The 19,990-nt window shown below is 44.4% G+C and overlaps 1 protein-coding gene across 1 annotated transcript in view; it reads left to right on the forward strand.

The window, feature by feature from the left end:
• Positions 1 to 167: 167 nt before the first annotated feature.
• Positions 168 to 19,990, forward strand: part of Dmgdh (dimethylglycine dehydrogenase) — a 61,695-nt gene continuing 41,872 nt past the window's right edge. Inside the window, exons 1-5 of the mRNA XM_051182982.1 lie at positions 168 to 262; positions 3,769 to 3,937; positions 11,320 to 11,418; positions 12,736 to 12,900; positions 15,036 to 15,240. Coding sequence (XP_051038939.1) covers positions 168 to 262; positions 3,769 to 3,937; positions 11,320 to 11,418; positions 12,736 to 12,900; positions 15,036 to 15,240 — 733 coding nt within the window. The remainder of the gene's footprint in view (positions 263 to 3,768; positions 3,938 to 11,319; positions 11,419 to 12,735; positions 12,901 to 15,035; positions 15,241 to 19,990) is intronic.

A 19,990-nucleotide genomic window follows, 5' to 3' on the forward strand; every position in this document is an offset into this window, starting at 1 on the left:
CAGGCGCCGGTCCTGGTGGCACCGGTCCGGGAGGCTCCCGGTGCCCAAGCCCGCCCCTTGGTGGGAGGATCAACCCCCCTCCTCAGCCCGTGTCCCCTCCCCCAAGCTGCCTCCCTCCTAAGGTCGCTGCCCCTGACCGTCGGTCCTTGCTCGGGCTCCCCTCCACTATGCTCCGCCCGGGAGTGCTGCGGCTGCGGGGCCTCCGGAGTCTCGCGCTCCGGGGCTCCCCTGGGCGCCCAAGCTCCACCGGCCTCCGGGAAGGGTGAGTGCTTGCCGCCTGCAGGTGGGGAGGAGGGGCCCAGGCCGGCTCACCTGCCTCCCAGAACAGGGATTACCTGCAACTACCAGGGAAAACTCAGTCTCTGGCCCCAACCCTGCCCGGTCAGCAGTGGGCAGTGTGTGGATATCTGCAGGAGCCTGTCTCCTGTGTTCCCATAGCTGGAAGCTTTAGTCTCCAATTCGCTCGCACCTTGATTTGGTGGTTGTCATTGTTTTGTTTTCAATGATTATTCTGTTCCAGGGCGTATTGATTTGCCTTATTCTTTTTAATGGCTACATAGTTTTTCATTTGATCAATATTTTCTAATATAATTAATCAGCTCATTCATTAACAATTAGGCTGCTTCAGGTTAGTTGGTAGCACAGAGAACATAAACCTGACATTTTTAACACACGTGTGTTTGGGCAAATATGAGAGTCTGGTTTTGTTTTTTTAGTCTTTTTAAAGAAAAAAAGTTAGGGAAAGGGTTAAGTCAACTGTCCATTGCTGTCTTTTGATGTGGAGGTGTGTGGGGTGTGCATGGGCTTTCCTTTGTCACACCTGGCACCTGTAGTTTCTGTATGTAAAGCAGCAGGACAACATCTTTGACTTTTCTTGTCCTAAAGTCACTCCCGATGTCATGCACCATGGCGAGGTGAGGCTTCTATTCACAAAGTCACTCCACAAACATTATCACGAGGTGACTTCGTTTGTGTTTTATATCTTATGGTGTGCAGGGACTGCTTTTGAGTCGTATCCAGCTGTCATTTCATCGACAGATTTTTCACGGCACCTGGTGTGCAGGCTTGTTCCCGGTTCTGGGAATACAAGGGCCATAGAATGTCGGTTCTGGCAGACATGGCAGCTGCTGGCTGAGCACAGTTTCCTCATCAGCAAAGAAAGGATGCTAATTCTGCTCTGCCTGGTTTTCAGGAGGGCTGCAAACCCTAATCGAAAGAATGCATAAGAAAGATTTGTGAGCTGTAAAAGCATCACAATTGGGAAACTGCACCTAATACGGAAGGAAATAGAAAGGTGTTGTTGAACTTGGGTTAATGGAAGGAAATAGAAAAGTGTTGTTAATAAAAAAGAAAGAAAGAAAGGAAGGAAGGAAGAAAGAAAGAAAGAAAGAAAAAAAGGTGTTGTTGAACTTGGGTTAATTTGTTTAAAGCGCCTTAGACAAATCCAGTGTAACATTAAAGTCTTTATGCACTATTATGTGTGTGGGACTGTTTATTTGCATATGACTTATGCATATATTCTGACATGTTGAGAGTTACCAGAGATGGTGCAAAAGCCTGACATCCCAGCACTCCTGAGGCTGAGGCAGGATGTCAACCTCAAAGCCATCATAGGCTGTGGAGGATACATAGTGAGACCTTGTCTCAAAAACCAAACTGAAACAACAAAGAGAGTTCTTTCTACAAAAGTTTTACAACTTCTTTGTCAGTCTGAAATTGTGTGTCTGACTACAAAGTCACACCCCATGTCATTAAACCTATGCAGAAAATATGGGTTTTGTCTGACAGATTTTGAAGGCAGATTAGAATTTAGACATTAAGAGGTGCAATTTCATCTTCATCAGATAAACACAGTTTTTCCCTAATAAGGTGTAATTAATTAGACAAATACAGCAGTTACTATCCTGTCAGTCCAAGAGAAGGTTCCAGCCTGCTCTTTTCTTCTCACTTTGAACTTTATTCTTAAACTGCTGGTGGTGACAAGCCTTTAATCCCAGCACTGGGGAGGCAGAGGCCAGCAGATCTTTGAGTTTGTGGCCAGCCTGGTCTACAGACTGAGTTCCAGGACAACTGGGGGTACACAGAGAAACTCTGCCTTGAAAACCCAAACCAAAACAACAAAACCTTGTTCTTAAAATGTCAATTTTTGGTTTGGTGTCACCAAATATACCATGGAAAATATTCCCAGAATTCTTATTAATTCATATGACTGTCTATGTTAGACACTACTAGAATAAGGAGATCAGTGACTAGCAAAGAAGGCAAGAACTAAGGAATTAGTTCTTTGGTCATGTTTCACAGGATTTACTCAGTGCCCTTTGTGTTACTGACTCCTCAAGCCAGCCGTATCCGTGAGACCCCACCACAGGCAGCCTCAAGGGCTTTCAGAGCCCAGCCCCTCCCTTTGCTGACTGCCCACAACTGCCCCTGCAGCCTGGGTGCCTTCATGCCCACCCTTGCCTCCTTCATCTTCCTTCATCCATGTCTTCCTGTTGATGGATGCTCCTGGAACCCGGACCTTCCTTCATGGCTTCATTGCTGTTGTGTCCACATTTTTGGTTTTGCTTGCTTGGTCTTCTGGGTCTGCTACAAGCTTCAGAGCTCCGAGGCCCTGTGTGTCCAGCCCCATACACAGCAGGGATGCAGGAAGCACTTGATAAATTAAAAAAGGAAATAGTCTGAAGGAAATATGACAATGACAAATAAACCTCTCTACCCTATGAGCAGTGCCAGTGCTAAAATGCCATCCTTTAGGGACTTGTGTAGGGAAATCATGCCAGTGTAAGGCTGAGAAAAAGCCATGGAAATGATCAGATGTGTTCACCAAATATTCATATTGGATGTGGGTATTGGGAGAGGGCTGAGATCAGTCACAAATATGATATTGTTCCTGCCTTCAAAAAGCTCACAGTACAGCCAAGAAGACCATCCTGCAAGCTGATGACTAGACACCGGAGGAGGAGGGTTCTTCCACATCCATCACCCTTTAGCCTGGGGAGTACTAGAGAGAAGACTGTAAAATCTATAGGAGTGTGTATGTGGGCGTGTGCAGACCAGAGGTTGGGTGTCTTCTTCAGTTGTTCTTCACATTGGTTTTTGAGGCACAGTCTTTCATTGATTAGGCCAGGAAGGCTGTTCAGAAAGAACCACAGGATCCTCTTGTCTTTGCAATACTATAGCTGAGATTACATGGAAGACACATGCCCAATTTTATTTGCAGGGATCCTGGGGATCGACCTCAGGTCTCATACTTGCATAGCAAGCACCTTACCAGCTGAGAGCTGAGGCCCAGTCCTAAAATGTGTTTGGGTTTTTGTTTGGTTGTTTCTTCCTCTTCCTCTTCCTCTTCCTCTTCCTCTTCTTCTTCTTCTTTTTGGAGATAGGATTTCTCTACATAGCTCTAGGTGTCTTGAAACTAACTCTGTAGACCAGGCTGGCCTTGAACTCAGAAAAATCCATCTGCCTCTTGCTTCCTGAATGCTGGGATTAAAGGCGTGCACCACCACTGCAGGGCTCAGAATGTGTTTTTTAAATGAGAAAAATGGTGTCTGCATTGAGAAAGAAGCAATCACTGCCACCCGCTACTGCTCATTTCTCAAGCCCCATTAGCTGCAGGTCGCCTAGTCAGGGTTCAGAAGCCCCAGGTTTTAAGTGCAAATTGCAGCCTGTAATTGAGAAGTCCTAGAGTCAGGCAAGCAAGGGAATCAGATGCAGACTAGACCTGCCATCTGCAAGTGAGTCACCATTGTTAAAAACACTGTCTTCCAGGCAGGAAATCCCAGCCTCGCCCCCAGAATGGAAGGACAAAGCAGAGACGGTGATCATTGGAGGTGGCTGTGTGGGCGTGAGTCTGGCTTACCATCTGGCCAAAGCCGGGATGAAAGATGTGGTCCTGCTGGAGAAGTCTGAGCTCACAGCTGGCTCTACCTGGCATGCAGTAAGGAAACCACCCCGAAGTGTACTATGTATGCCCCAAACTGTGCACCGGTTCCTCCCACTCACGACTCCTACAGAGAGAGCCCTTCAGGGTGTGGGACCCCCCACCTCACCAGAAAGTGTACTGTCACTTGACAGTGTGCATCCAGGAAGTGCGAAATCCTTGTTATTTGGATACCCTTTATGTTGAACATGTGGATTCCGGATTCTGATCCTGGCTTTGCCCTTTTCTACTCCAGTAACTCCCAGAAACTTCCTTCAGTTTCCATTTTCTCATGCATCCCATTTTCTGAGTTGGTTTTGTTTTGTGTTTTTGTGACTGAGCCTCAGCCTGTGGTCAGCCTGTGTCATTGTTCTAGTGAGGCAGCATGGCTGAGCTGTACTGGGGATGGCCTAGGTGAAGGCCCTGGATTGATGTGACTCCAATATTGCCAGTGAGGGGTAGGGAAGGAAGATTCTATGATTACCAAGGCACTTGTGCGCTCTCTCTCTCTCTCTCTCTCTCTCTCTCTCTCTCTCTCTCTCTGTGGGTATATATATATATATTTGGAACACACACACACACACACACACACACACACACACACACGGAGGAAGACCTGGCCTCATTGGCCATCTCTTTCCATAACCAGCTTTCCTGTGGTGTGGAGAGGAAAGGGGAACTCTCTCTGAAGGCCTCTTCACACTGAGCACACACTTGAAGCATGGGCCAGATGTCTGGATAGGAATAGTTGTCAAGGCTAAATGCTGGTGAACAGTGTCACCCAGACACAAGCTCAGTTGATCCAGTCTCACAGTCCCACGGTCAGCCAGTGCTCCTGGAAAAATAGCACGGCGTCCATCTCCTCCCCCTCCAACCTTCATCCTCAGGGTGGCAGGGCGTGGGCACCCCATTGCTTGCACACACCAGTCTTCCCAGCATCTTCTTTCACTGGTCCCCCACTGCCTTACTCCTGCCTGCAGAAGCCTTGGTGCGCCAGGCTTGTCTCACATCCCTAAACTAGATTTTCTGTGTAGGCTTCATGTTGTTCTTCTAGCAAGTCTATATCTCCTTTCCTCTTGTCCTTAGTGTGCACCTGGGGTCACTATTGCTGCGACAAAACACCACGACCAAAAGCAACTTGGGGAGGAAAGAGTTTATTTCACTCAGTTTAGTAGAACAGTTCATCACCAAAAGCAGTTGGGCAGGAACTCAAGTAGGGCGGGAACCTGGAGGCAGGAGCTGATGCAGAGGCCATGGAGGGTGCTGCTTACTGGCTTGCTCCTCATGGCTTGCTCAGCCTGCTTTCTTATAGAACTCAGGGCCAGGGATGGCACCATCCGCAGTGGGCTGCACCCGCCTATGTCAATCACTAATTAAGAAATTGGCCTACAGGCTTGCCTATAGTCCCATCTTATGGAGGCATTTTCCCAATCGAGGCTCCCTCCTCTGTAGCTTGTGTCAAGCTGACAGAAAACTAGCCAGCACAGTGTACATTTTGTTATCACTCAGGACAGAAGGATTATGTTAGGGCATCATGGTTGTTCCCAGAAGGGAACAAAACTAAGCAGTCCTTTCCTCCTGGAGCTAGTCTTGGGCACAGAAAACATTTGGGTGGGACCTGAGCCACGAAGAAAAGAGAAACGTGATAAGGAGTATAGAATGCAGGAGGGACAGTTAGGGGGACAAGTACAAGAGAAGACACTAAACAGAGTGAAGCATGGGACAAGGTACCTACGGGGCTTTGGGGTTGACCAGGCAAGAACATTTAGGCAGAGGCAATTGAGGCAAATAGTGTTTATAAGGCCTCACACGCCCTGACTTTAAGTGGGGCAGGCAGATACACATTAAAAGGACACATTATTTGTTCATGGACAGTGCTTTGCTATGGGTTGCATTTCAGAGCAGACTACATGGTTCCCTGAGATTTCACTGGTTATCCCACGAATACAAGATACATACCTTAGCCTGAACTCTTTAAGGCAAGCAGGCACAGATTATAAGATGGCATGCCTATAGACAAAGCATTAAGTCAGAAGCAAATGGGGAACTCAGTGTGTAGTCAGGCAGCGGCAGCTAAGTCATTTGTGTTCCCTTGGAATAAGGGACAGGGCAGGATTTTGGGAGCTTTTACAAATCCATGAGCCTTTAGGAAGTTCCACATGCCAAGACATTTCAGCCCAGACATATCTGGGAACAGATTGGGAGTGTGAAAAATTGGAGCAAAAGCTAAATGGACAGACTGGAAATGAAGGCAGCTTCCCTGGAGATCCCTGGAGTTTGATATGCTGTATGTGATGTAAAAGTCCACAATGTACAGGAAATGAGGGCTGGAGAATGGCACAGCCTGAGACCGAATGTTCAAAGTACAGCCAAGTCTGCAGACCCTGAGGTCTTGCTCAGTACATGGGAGTGGGCATCAGAAGCAGTTTTGGAGAGTAGGGTCCTCCACTTCCCCAAGGATGATGTCACAGCACAATCTTTAGAGATCCCAGGATGGAAGACCCAAGGTGGAAGATAATCTAGAACTTTCCACTTATTTTACATACATAAGAAAGAAATTAAACTTTACGAAAGTGAGTAGCATCTGACGTGATTGACATATTGCTTAAGATCCCCAGGTTCTCTGGGGGCAGCTTGGCTCTGCCTGGTGGGCTCCTCTGGGCCCTTTCTTTGATTGCTATATGACTAGCTTTACCTAGCCTTTAAATGGTATAGTTTGTGAAGAGATAAAGAGGAGTGGCTTGAGGTCGATGTAGCAGTACGAGAAGAGTGTTGCACTATGAAAAGACTTGTTACCTGGCAATGGTGATAAGGGTCATGAAATTTAAACATGCATTTCATTTACAAATAGGCAAGTGTTCCAAATGTGTTGATCTTTAGTCATCCAAATGGATGTGGGTGGTTTCTACATAGCAGTTACATAGGTTTTAAAAGTCATGCTTGGGAGTGTGGCTTAATGGTGGACTGCTTGCCTAGGAGCAGGTGCAAGGCTTGATCCTTAGCGCTAGGAAAAAAACAAAAACAAAAACAAAAACCAAAAACAAAAAAGAAAAAAGGTACAGCTTGCTCCTTTCAAGCAAGGGTGATGGAGGGAGGTAGCTGGCTTGCAAAGCAGCCCTGTTGGGAAGAGAGCTTGTTAGAAAGGGATAGAAATGTAGATATTGTGTTTAGATTTTCTAGACTAAATGATATCTTCTTGGGGCAGGGAGGCGAGGAAGTGTCTCTCCTTTGTGAGAGATACCATTTTTAACCTGTTAATTTTTTTTTCTCATAAGGAATTCCAGTAGGATTTGTTCCCGGGTATTTAAAATACAAAGAGCATGATACTTTCCAAGTTGTAGGAGGAACGGAGAGACTAGAGGCCATGATAGTCAGCAGTCACCAGGAACCTTTGTATATATAGGTCAATGCAGTAAGGTGCTTGAAATGAAGGAGGGGGTTTAAGACACAGAGAACACAGCCAAGACACGGCTTCCACTTGGGTTCATGCAGGATTGAGAGGCGTCTTCTGCTCTTGGCCTCTGAAATCAGTCTCAAGCATAGGAGGCACAATATTAGAGGCATAGGAAGAAAACTACGGTTAATCCTACTTGTCAGTTCTAGAATCACCTAGAAGACAAACATCTGCACACATCTGTGAGGGAGCTGCTAGACTGTGTTAGTCGAGGTGGGAGGACCCCCTGACTGTGGGGAGCACCATGCCAGGGTCCCCAGCTGAATAAAAAGGCAAAGGTGCGCTCAGACCCAGCATTCACCTCTCTCTGCTTCCTGAGGGCAGATGCAATGTCATCTGTCGCCTTCCCCATCATGATGGGTGCAATCCTCAAACTGCAAAGCATAATAAACCTTTTCTTGCTTAAGTGGCTTCTCACTTGGTATTTGCCCACAACAATGAGAAAAGAAACAGGAAGATTGAAAGGTTAAGGGTGACACGGGGAAGACTGCTTAAAACAAAAACGAATTAAGACAAACCAACCATCCTGGATAATAGCACGCCTAGAATCAGGCTGTATTTTCAATCCAGTTGTGTACACAGCTCAATAATGAAGTACATTAATCACAACACTACCGAAACTGTGATTCATGAGCTTAATATTCAAAAGCTTTCTGGCACAATAAGTAAGATGAAATTTAGTTAAAACACTTCACTCACCCCAAGCTCATTTAGTGTGCTTTACGATCCCTATTAATGAAGTAACCTATATTTACGTGTTATGTGTAAATAAAGGCATAAGAATGTTTTAGTGGATATGTACAAGCATCCTGAGCAAGTGTATGAATGAGAGATTTGGAGCCACTGGGGTATATGATGGCTTAGGCCAGTGGCCAGGTTTTCTGAGGCAGTAAAGGCCCCTGAAAAACAGGAAAACATATTAGATAGACTAGGAGACCACACCATGAGTTAGCATCCAACACACTCCCTATTGTTTAGCACCCTTCGATTGTCTAACGCCTGCAGTTTTTTATTACTTGGTAATTGTCATTGTATTATAGGGAAGAGTGTTCCTTTCTTGTTATTTCAACTTTACTTCAACAAGAATTTGCAAATTCTGCATTTACTAAAAGGTGTGTGTGTGTGTGTGTGTGTGTGTGTGTGTGTGTGTGTGTGTTTATTTGAGACAGGGTCTCATGTAGCCCAGATTGACCTTGAACACCCTGTGTAGCCAAGGATGACCTTGGACTACTGATCCACCTGCTTCTACTTTCCTAGTACTGGGATTGCAGCCTATGCCACACCCCAATTCAAAGAGTTACACTTCCGAAGGATTCTGTCTCTCTTTTTTCTTTTACCTTCTCTACCAATGCTATTGTTTTCTTTTTTCCAAGCCCAAGGGTCTCTCGCTGTGAAGACTTCCCTGGCCTCACCAGCATCTGGGAGTCTTAACTAATGAGCAGCTATTTCTCCAACCCTCTTACTTCTTAATGCCCCCTGCTCCGTGGCCGGGCATTTAACTATATGCCCGAAGGCTAAGACCAGTATTTTCTCCTGTCTCAGACTTTACATTTACTATATCCATGTAGAAGTCACAGAAGAGAAAAACGCTGTGTGCTCCATATGCCCAAAAGTCACAAAATAGTTGTTTAATTAACACTAGACAATATACAAGAAGATTCAAATGATTCGAATGCAGTAGAAGCCTGGTAGGAATAACTCTAAAGCACAAGTTACAAAAAACAAAAACCAACACAAGAAGCCGCTAACCAGTTACAACTAAGAAAAACCCACTCACTTACTCCTGACTGCCCCAGCAACAACAAATAGAGATGCATGGACTGCTCCTAGATATTCTCTTTCAGTAAAAGATTTAGCTTGTTTCTTGGCCATGCATTTCCAAAAGAAACTGTTCCCTAAACAAAGTACTAAATGTCTTTAATGAGCCCCTGCGACTCTTTCGAATGAAATGCATTAGCCACGGCTTTCTGGGATATGGGAACAGAGGAGAGTGTAAAGGTGGATGTAAATAGTGGAGCTTCCTGGTGGCCTGGCGTTGGTGGTTTGAGTAGGAATTGTCCTCTATTGAGCTCATCCATTTGAATGCTTGGTCATTAGAGAATAGTGCTACTTGAGAGGGATTAGGAGGTGTGGCCTTGTTGAAGTAGATGTGTCCTTGTTGGAGGAAGTGTGTCACTATGGGTGAGCTTTAGAGTTTCAAAAGCTCAAGTCAGGGCCAGAGTCTCTGTCTTCCTGCTGCCTGAGGATCTAGATGCAGAACTCTCAGTTACCAGGTTTGCTAGTGTGCCACCACGCTCCCTGCCATGATGACAATGGACTAAACCTTTGAACCTGTAAGTCAGCCCCAATGAAATGGTTTCCTTTATAAGAGTTGCAGAGGTCGTGGTGTCTCTCCACAGCAATAGAACACTGACTAAGACACCTGAAATCACACAGGGATGTGGCTTACAGGATCTCCAGGATCAGAGTTCTGGCCAGCACTCATGAGCATTGGTCTTCTCGGTCAATGAGAGGAAGATGCACTGTAGACAGAATTGGGGTCAGTGGCAGATACCTGAAGGCCATTGTTGCTCTCTGATTGAATGAGGAAAGTTCATATGCACACTGAATATCAAACATGAAAGGAAAAGAGCGGTTTGACCGTGTTTCTAAACCCTGGTGGCAGTTCGGCAGTCAAAACATTTCTCTACTTCTGCCAGAACAGTGCTACAAGATGGCTTAGGAGCTGGGATAGAATTTTTGTCAGAAGCATCACTTGTGTGTATGTTAGATGCTTTGGCAAGCATAAATAGAAGCACTGAGCTTCTGGTTTCCAAACAGTGGTTGACTAACTTTAATGGGAATAGTTTTGAGTTTCAGAGAATCAAATTCCCATAGGAGAACGTTATAAATATTCCTAAATGGATTTGTGTTTGAACAGATTGTGTTCTGATGAGCTCCCCAAGATAAATTAGCTGAAAAATGAGACCCCAGATACTTAATTAAGAAAACTCTTGCTTTGTGTAATTGCCTCGAGTTCTTGGTCTGGATGATACATTGCATCTTTCAGAGTTGATGCAAAGAGCTACAACATTTCTAATATTTATCAATCTTTTCCAAAGAATAATTAACCAGTAGTTATTCAACAAATATGTCTAGGTGCTGCCTATTTGGAGTTATTTGGAATACTGTATATTATAATGTGTCTATAAGGTATCTAGGAAACAAATGGATTTCTTTATTGTATAGACCTGGATTCTCATAACAAAGCATTATTATGTATACACACATATCCAAAATTTAAAATTATATTTTTTATTATTATTAGTCTTTGTTTTTCTAGACAGACTTTCTCTCTGTAGCCCTGGCTGTCCTGGATCTCAATCTGTACCAGGCTGGCTTCAAACTCACAGAGATCTACCTACCTCTGCTTCCCAAGTGCTGGAATTAAAGGCATGCACCGCCACTGCCACCCAGCCTTCAGAAATTTAATTAATTAATTAGTGTGTGTGTGTGTGTGTGTGTGTCTGTGTGCACGTGTGTGCGCGCGCACACGCACGCGCGGGTGCACTTGTTCAGTCACACGTGCCATGAATATGAGAGGATAATTTGCAGGAGTTGGCCCTCTTTTATTACCCAGAGGACTCTGGGGATCCTGGGGATGGAGCTCATCAGGTTGAGTGGCAGGTACCTTTATCCCCTGAGCTATCTTGCTGGTCTCCAAATTCAAAATCAAAACACTTCTAGTCCCATGTATTTCAGATGAAAATATGTTCTAAACCTTCCACCTAACTCACTCCATTTTACCCTTTTTCTGGTAAGTTTTAGACTCTTCATGGTCATTCTTGTGGCCTGACTCTTACTCTACTCATACTCAGTAGCACCAAATTGCTATTTGAAGACAAGTTATCAACATTGTGCAAATGCCAACACTTATTTTGGTATTTTCTTACCTCCCTATTTGAAGGCAGGTTTAACAACTTACTTTCACCCTGGGATAAATTTGAAGAAAATACACTATGACAGCATCAAACTTTATGAGAAGCTGGAAGAAGAAACTGGACAGGTAAACCACTGAGTCTGAGGCTGTCTGTGAGTTCAGCTACTTAGATATAGAATCCATGTGCAGGGGCTTGCTGGGGTAGAGAGAGAAAGGTTAAGGTATGAACCTGGGTTTATTTTAACATCTCTTTAATGCCTTCAAGTATACTAGCTATATAATTGACTATTCTTCATTTGTTTTAAAAGGAAGAGAATATTGTAAATAAATAGCAACTTTTCAAACTTTGTTTAGTCAGTTCCCTAGCTAGAAAATGTCAAGTCAAGCGGACTGCACAGGGTCCGACAGTGAGTTGACTGTCTGCCCCTGGCTTTAGAAATGGCACACTAAGACCCAATCCTTGACTTTCTTTTTAATCCCTTCTCATATTGACTGTATCCACAAAATAAAAAGCCTTCATGAGCTAAGATCAAAGGTGTCTCTCTGAATGTCTTCATGCATTTCTTCTTGATGAAGGCCACTGAAACCTCCCCAGAGACTTCAGGCTCTGAGGCTTCTAGCCTTCATCTCTTGACTTTCCAACATTCTCTCTTGCCTCTATTTCCTTTGCTTGTGTGCTTTACATGTTCTCAACAGTGGATACTTCTGGAATGTTCTGGGTGCTCTCACACCTCTGCTTTCTAAATTTGTGTTCCTCTCTTCCTACCTGTTCTGACTGGAACCGCCTTCCCCTCACCCTACATAGACGATCAACCAATCCCTCCTGCCTCTAACACACTGCGTGTGGGCATTATTCTGACACACAGCGCAGTTCTAATTCACTGTCTCACAGTCATCATTGTGCTTTACTGTTGGTCTTCCCTGAGGAGTGTGAGCAACTTGAAGACCAGGACTGCCTCCTTGCTCCGTGACCTAGGACTTCACTGGGATTTTCCAGTGGGAAGACTTTAGGAAGTGCCAAACGAGTGTCAATTTAAGTCACTCTCGCCATAGCAGCATGCTGGTTGGGTCTCTGCGGTCCTTCCCTAAACCCCTTTTCATGTACTGCTCCTTCATTCTGCATTTGGACCCTCAGTCCATGCAACAGTATGCTCTAACTGCCCTACCTTTACCTGTAGACAGAGATGGTTGTCAGTCAGGGGCTCGCCTCTCCTGTTCACCCAACAGCGCAGGCTTACACTACCGCCTGGCTCACAGGAGTACTGAGTGAACTGTGGCTGAATGAGCATCTTTTCATAAGCTACAAATATCCTATGTGATGACTGTGTTTGCCAAAGAGTAAATTTCTCTTTTACTCACTTGACTGTTCGTCGTGCTGGAGAACTGTGTTTGAAGGTCCGAGGGTAGTTTATTTATGTGCTTTTATTGGAATTATCGTCACAGGTGGTGGGATTCCATCAACCAGGTAGTATCAGACTTGCTACTACTCCAGTAAGGGTAGATGAATTTAAATATCAAATGACACGGACCAACTGGCATGCAACAGAACAGTATATTATTGAGCCTGAAAAAATCCAAGAGATGTTCCCTTTACTCAACATGAACAAGGTATTTTGTTTGTTTGTTTGTTTTGTTGGTTGGTTGTTTTTGTTTTTTTAAGACAGGGTTTCTCAGTGTAATAACACTGGCTGTTCTGGCACTCTCTTTGTAGACCAGGCTGGCCTCGAACTCAGAGAGATCCACTTGCCTCTGCCTCCTGAGTGCTGGGATTAAGGGTGTGTGCCTCCCCTGCCCTGCTTGAATAAGGTATTTATTTGAAGGGCAATTTCACTTGTCAGCTTGAATTAAAATTATTTTAAAAATGAACTTTAATGAGTTCACTGAATTTATGAGTTTGATAAGTTAAAGTGAAAACTAATCCATGTATACATTTACAATGGCAAAATCAGATGATTGGTCCTGGAATGTGGACAAATCACATTCTGTGAGCTGTTACTAAATAGTATATGCAGGGGCAATGAAAACCCTTTTAGGTTCTGTCTGTGATAACTAAAGAAATACTTCAAAGCCTTTCTTATGACCAGATCGCTCAGACTGCAGTTTGCTTACACACCAGCCGTCCGTTGGGGGGGGGGGACTTCAAAGACAATGGCATCCTGCTATGATGATTCTACAGAGAGGTTACTGAAGTTTCAAAACTCAAGAAGCCCTGTGCCATCCTTACATTTCCAGGATCGTAGATGCACTTCCTTTTCAGAATGTGCCAAGCACAGATCTAAATCAACTTTGAATTTTCTTAAGAGAATCCACTTGACACAGAATTTAATGTTTTTTCCCTCCTGGAGACCATCCTTTTAACATAACGATAGCAGCAGCATTAGCACCTACTTCAGTAGTATTTCTGCAACAGAGACCATGTTAAGTCCATTCTATACAGAATCTGGTTATTATGGCCCCCAAAAGAATCTTAAAAGCTTACACAGTGGGATGAGTGTGTTCAGTTCAGCATTGCTGGAGGAACGATTTGAACCCAGGTCCCTGACTCGCGCTGTGCAGATGTCCTGGGTATGGATAGCCAGCAGGTTGTGTGGGGAAGCAGACAGTTGTTCCCTGATAGCGACTGTGTCAGGAGTTCCTGTTTGTGAGCGTTTGTGTAACTGCTGTGGGTGCTGGGTGTTGTGCTCTTGCAAGTTTTTACAGGTCTATGGGTTGGTGTGATAGCGGTGCCTTCATTGAAATCCACCTCCACCACGCTACTGGGAATCCATTTATGCCTCCTTATATGTCAACCGGGCAACACTTCCCTAGAAGTTCTCATCATTACAGACTTTTCTCAGATATTAGGCAATGGAAACACATGGGCCACGGACAGAGCGCCAAAGCAAACAGACACAGGATCACTATTAGGACATGGCCATTACAAAACACCAGTGTGACATTTGCAAGTCAGCAGGAGTGTGAATACCATCAAGACCCAAAGTCTCTTGCACTGGACCCATAAATACAAAGACTAAACTATAGTTAAAAAAAAAAAAATCCAGACAATGAAGAGCTCAGGCCCAGGTAGTATCTCTCTTAAATTCTAATGGACACTTGAAGAGTTAATACCAATCCTTCAGAAAGTCTTTAAAATTAGAATTGAATACTTCCTGACACAACCTACAAGACTAGCATGTCTCTAACATAGAAATGGCATCATAAAAACATCAGGACACCTTCTGGGTCATTGCTTTGTCATTCCCTGGGGTGTGACTGTTGTGTAATTATTCCACAATGGCAGTTAGAGCCCAGCCATCTCATCCGGACCCTAGGATGGAGAAAGAGACAAAGATAGACACACACTAGTTGTCTTTTTTGGAGTGGCTCATGGAATGAGAGCTATACTCTTTGTTCTTAGTGGCATGTGTCCAGTTATTGGAGACCATTGCAAAGTTTTACCAAGTGGCTTGTCATTGTGACAAATCACTCAACTCCCATTGTAAATCTTGCTCAAGTCTGAGTAGGACTTAGAAAAACAAGACATGCTAACTGCTGACAAGATGCTTTCCCTCCATGCTGGAATCAAATCCCAGAGCCTTGTGCATGTCAGGCCAGCTTTCCTCCACTAAGCCTTTAGCCACTGGTATATGTTTAAAGTCCAGTTTTATTAAACATCTGTTTAGCAGGCTTTATTTGCATTGAGCAATATAGACAAATTTTGGTATGTTTATTATATAATACTGACTTTCGTATGTTTGATTTAGATTTTAGCTGGGCTGTATAATCCAGGAGATGGTCACATTGATCCCTACTCTCTGACAATGGCCCTGGCTGCTGGGGCTAGGAAATATGGGGCCCTTCTAAAGTACCCTGCCCCAGTGACATCCCTGAAGCCCAGGCCAGATGGAACATGGGATGTGGAAACTCCACAAGGGTCTGTGAGAGCAAGCAGAATTGTGAATGCTGCCGGTAAGCCACCAGCCTTCTGTCTGTCACTCTGCCTAGGTTCACCCACCCTCACCTGTCTACTCCCCCAATTCCCATCCTCTTCCTTCTAGATTGTGTTTCACCAACTTAGGCTTCTTTCTCCTTTCAGTTTTTTTTTTTAAATTGAGCTAAACATCCCCCCCCCACTATCCATCCCTCTTCCCCTCTCCCCTCCCACTTTCCAACTACCCCCCACCCCCAACTGTGCTTCTAATTTACCCAGGAGACCTTGTCTTTTCCCCCTTTCTAGGCGGATCCATGTATGTCTCTCGTGGGGTCCTCTTTGTTACCTGGGTTCTCTGGGGTTGTGGCTTGTAGGCTAGTTGTCCATTGCCTTATGTTTAACCTCTACTTCTGAGTGAGTACATGTTATATTGTCTTTCTGGGTCTGGGTTACCTCACTCAGGATGGTGTTGTTTAGTTCTGTCCATTTGCCTGCAAATTTCAAGATGCCATTGTTTTTTTTTTTTTTTAACTGCGGATTAGTACTTCATTGTGTAAATGTACCACAGTTTCCTTATCCACTCTTCAGTTGAGGGGGATCTAGGTTGTTCTCAGGTTCTGTCTATAACGAATAATGCTGCTATGAACATAGCTGAGCAGATGTCCTTGTGGTGTGAGTGTGCATCCTTTGGGTATATGCCCAAAAGTGGTATTGCTGGGTCTTGGAGTAGACTGATTCCCATTTTTCTGAGAAATCGCCATACTGATTTCCACAGCGCTGTACAAGTTTTCACTCCCACCAGCAGTGGAGGAGGGTTCTCCTTTCACTTTTCATCTTTATCCTTTACTGGTTATGCTCATGATCAAATTCCAGGGACTAAGGGTGTAGTTTAATCTGTAGAATGCTTGTCTGGCATGCATCAAGCTACCTTCATAGTGATAGCAAATACTGAGACCTCCATAGCCTGTGCCTGTGGCAGACATTAGTAATCAACAACTACACTCATTTTGGGCAAGCTTGTGCAGAGGCCCACCATGTTTTATTTTAACACGATTCTTCAGGAATTCATGAAGCCATAACGTGTATTTTGAGAAATATCTCTCAGTTTAACACATTTGCCCATTGCTTTTCTAAAATGGATAAAACTTCTTATATAATGAAGTAACGTGGCAAGTATATATATGTATCATGGCTTCTGGGTACTAATCATAAGATTATTCCTTTTGTTTGCCCAAAACCATCTAGCAAACATTTGCTAAGAAATGACTTCCCAAAGAACTTGGTTGCCAAACTAGGGTACCTGGGAATCATCTTGGAATGTTTCTCAGGCTTCAGAAAGATTTTAATTTAGGCAGTCTAGCTGGTGGCTTGTGAGACATATTTATTGTATGTGTTTTGTTTTGAAACGCTGGGGCTTGGGCCCTTGCATAAGCTAGGCTGTTTATCTTAGTTAGTATCTCCGTTGCTGTTAAAAAACCCATGACCAAAAGCAATTTGGGGAGCAAAGGGTTTGTTTTTCCCCCCTAATAGCCCATTATCGTGGGAAGTGTGGGCAGGAACCCACAGGCAGGGACTGACAGGAGCCACACAAGAGCCCTGCTTACTTACAAGACTCGCTCAATTTGTTTTCTTATACACCCCAGGACCACTAGCCAAGGGATGGGCCCTCCACATCCATCACTAATTTTAAATAAACCCTCCACAGGCTTGTCCATAGCCAGTCTTACGGAGACATTTTCCCAGCTGGTGTTCCTTCATCCAAATTGCTAGGGCTTGTGTCAAGTTGACATAAAACTAGCCGGGATACCCATATTCTAGCACTGGCCTAGAAGCTGAGTTTTAAACTGTACTGTCTGCTTCAAGACTTTTCTTTGGCTGTGGCGGGGGCGGGCTGGGGTTGCTGCTGAGGACCGAGCCCAGAGCCTCGTTTGTGCTAAGTACTGTCCCACTGAGCTGCACCCTACACATCCATCCATGCATTTATTTTATTTCGAATTGAGCTGAGGTCTCGTTAAATTGCCAGGTGGCCTTAAAGCAAGTTGGCTTTAAACTTGAAACTGTTTTGCTTTCACCCCCTGAGTATCTGGGGTCACGGGTGTGGCCCCATCATCATGCTAAAACAGCTCCTGAGAAACGCCCCAGCCTGGCTTACCAACAGAGGAGTGTGTTGACCATATTCTCTTCCCTTCCCCTTTCTCCTTGTCTCTCCTCCTCCTCTTCCCATCCCTCCCTCCCCCACCCCCCTCTCCCGCCCTGCCCTCCCCTGCTCTCATTTCCTGTTTTCCCTTCTGTGTGACCCTAGCTGTGAGCAAGCCCGGCAGAGGAGGTACTTACTCCAGTGCTCCCAGATCTTAGTGCGGAGGAGGCCAGCTGCCTTTGTTCCCCAGAGCTGGGGCACAGGGTCATGGTGCAGGGACATGGTGCGGCTTAGGGACACAGCCCAGGGGCATGGCCTAGCACACACAGATGCCACTTACTTGTACATGGAAAGAAAAGGGCCTCTTGACCTTGTTTCTAGTTAACTCATTAAACCTGAGAACACTTTGTAAATTTTATTTAAGGATTTTCCCAGTTTGACAGGTCAGGAAGCAACTGAATGATGCGAACTGGGAGCCTAGTGTTTACCCAGAAAGCCTTGCTGCATTTTGCCCGGCACTGTATCAGATGAGGCCTGGATTGCCAGTGTGTGTGCAAGTCATCTTGAAGAAGTAGATTCGGTCATGAGTCAACCTGTCTTCATTCTAGCCTCATTTCTTTCAGTCATTGTACTTTTGCTTAACTAAAGCGTGGGGGGGGCATCAGACATGCCTCATACATGCTGGGTAAATGCTCTACCGCTGAGGTACATGACCAACTCTGCACTCCTTTGAACAGAGGCTGTTTCCAATGCTCATCTTTATGGGCCTTCAGTTGCTTTCTTTTAGGATGGCTTTTGCTATCCTTGACTCTCCCCTTTGACCTTGGTTGCTGGGTGCTCTCACAGAGTTAAAGTATAATCCTGGCTAGATTTAAATTAATTCAATAAACAGAAAAGGAGGCTTCTCAGATACAACACCAATGGGCAAACGGTGTAGAGCTTGTGGGGTTTAAAGCAATGCAGTTAGGCGAGATGCAGACAAACAAGTATACTTTATTTTAATGATAAAATGCATTAATAAGCAAGGCGTCGGACTCAGAAATTCATAATTATGTTTAAATAGGACAGAATTTATTTTATTCAATTTATGTTTTTAATCAAAACAACTAGATTGGGGATACTGTAGTACTTTGGATTACTTGGCAAAATATTTGGCTTTTGATTTAAAAAACTGTCCTAGTGTGTATATCGACAATACATAGAATACATAGCTTTGCTATAGTTTCTTACAAAGTCCTGACATTGGTAATTCATACCTTTCTACAGGAAACAATCAATTAAGTCTCTAAATTACTAAAGACCAGCAAACATCTCCAGTGCCCACAGGTTGGATTCCAAATTTACAAAGGGTATCCTGTGTGTGTGTGTGTGGGGGGGGTGATTACTCAAGCATGTAACCTGACAGGCCAGGCTAAAACCCAACAGCAGAGCTGGATGGTGCTTGCTTAAGTGGAAACAAATGCTGGCTGTGGCTGCAAGGGGACTCTGAGTCCCAGGCTGACTCATGGGTGCTTCTGTATCTAGCCCTGACCTACAAATGACAAAGAACCCCTTGCCAGATTCTTTTAAAAAGCAAAACCAGAAATGGTTGAACTTTTAGTCTACAACCCCCCCCCCCAAAAAAAAAGCAGTAATTGAGAGGGCTCGCCAGTCCTTTGAGAATTACTTAAACTACTACAGAACAAGCTGGGCAACAGAAATCCCTCCCTACAAATAATTAACTGATGGGTTAGCCATTCCTTTGTCAAAAAAAAAAAAAAAAAAAAAAAAAAAAAAAAAAAATCACATCGATCATTCTAGATGCCGAAATATCTTTTTTTGGTAAAGGTGTGGTGTTTATTTAAAATAATGTCTTGCTAACTGGGTGCTGTGACTCGTCTGTAGTCCTGAACTGGGGAGGTGGAGGCCAGAAGTTCAGAAGTTCGGTGCCAGCCTGAACTACACTACATGAGGCCAGCTCTGGCTACATGTAACCCCATATTAAAAAAAGACAGACACACACAGAGACACTAATGTCTTGCTGCCACAGCAAAATCATTTAGATTTGATGGTCTAGGGTCTTTCAGACATACATATCCAGGTCTAACCTTGGGAAATAATGTTAAGAGGAGAATCTGCTTTGGAAACCGATGCACCACACTCCGTTTTCCTGTTTTCCTTTCTTCAGAGCTAGGGATAAACCTAGGTCCTCACACACATGCCCAGAAATCTCACCCCTGGCCTTCCCTACCAGTTTCTCTTGCTTTTCAATTCCAGTGCTTTCCAAGAAAGAACCTCACAAGCTCATTGTTAGTGTGTTCTCGCTCCCAAAGTACACAGGCTCTGAATTTTAAGTCAACAGAAGAGCTTTGAATCTGTAGAATTTTAGGCATCAACTATTTGAGGATGGCATGTCCGGAGGGTGGAGGGGCTGACTTGGAGAGCTACCCCATGTGATATTCTCAATTGTTCTGATCACATCCACACAAGGACTAGCCCTTTGCCTAACTGTGTCTGTCTACAGGCAGGTCTAGTTTATCATCACCTTTCTTGTTCATATGTTTGGATTACTTTTTCTCCCTTACAGTTTTTCTGCTCTCCTTTGTTGTGGATAATAAGTTTTTCGTGGAAGGAGAGCCTTTGAGTTGCAGAGCCAACCCTTGTCTCTCTTC

Source organism: Phodopus roborovskii, unplaced genomic scaffold (assembly GCF_943737965.1).
Source record: "Phodopus roborovskii unplaced genomic scaffold, PHOROB, whole genome shotgun sequence".
Classification (NCBI taxonomy): Eukaryota; Metazoa; Chordata; class Mammalia; order Rodentia; family Cricetidae; genus Phodopus; species Phodopus roborovskii.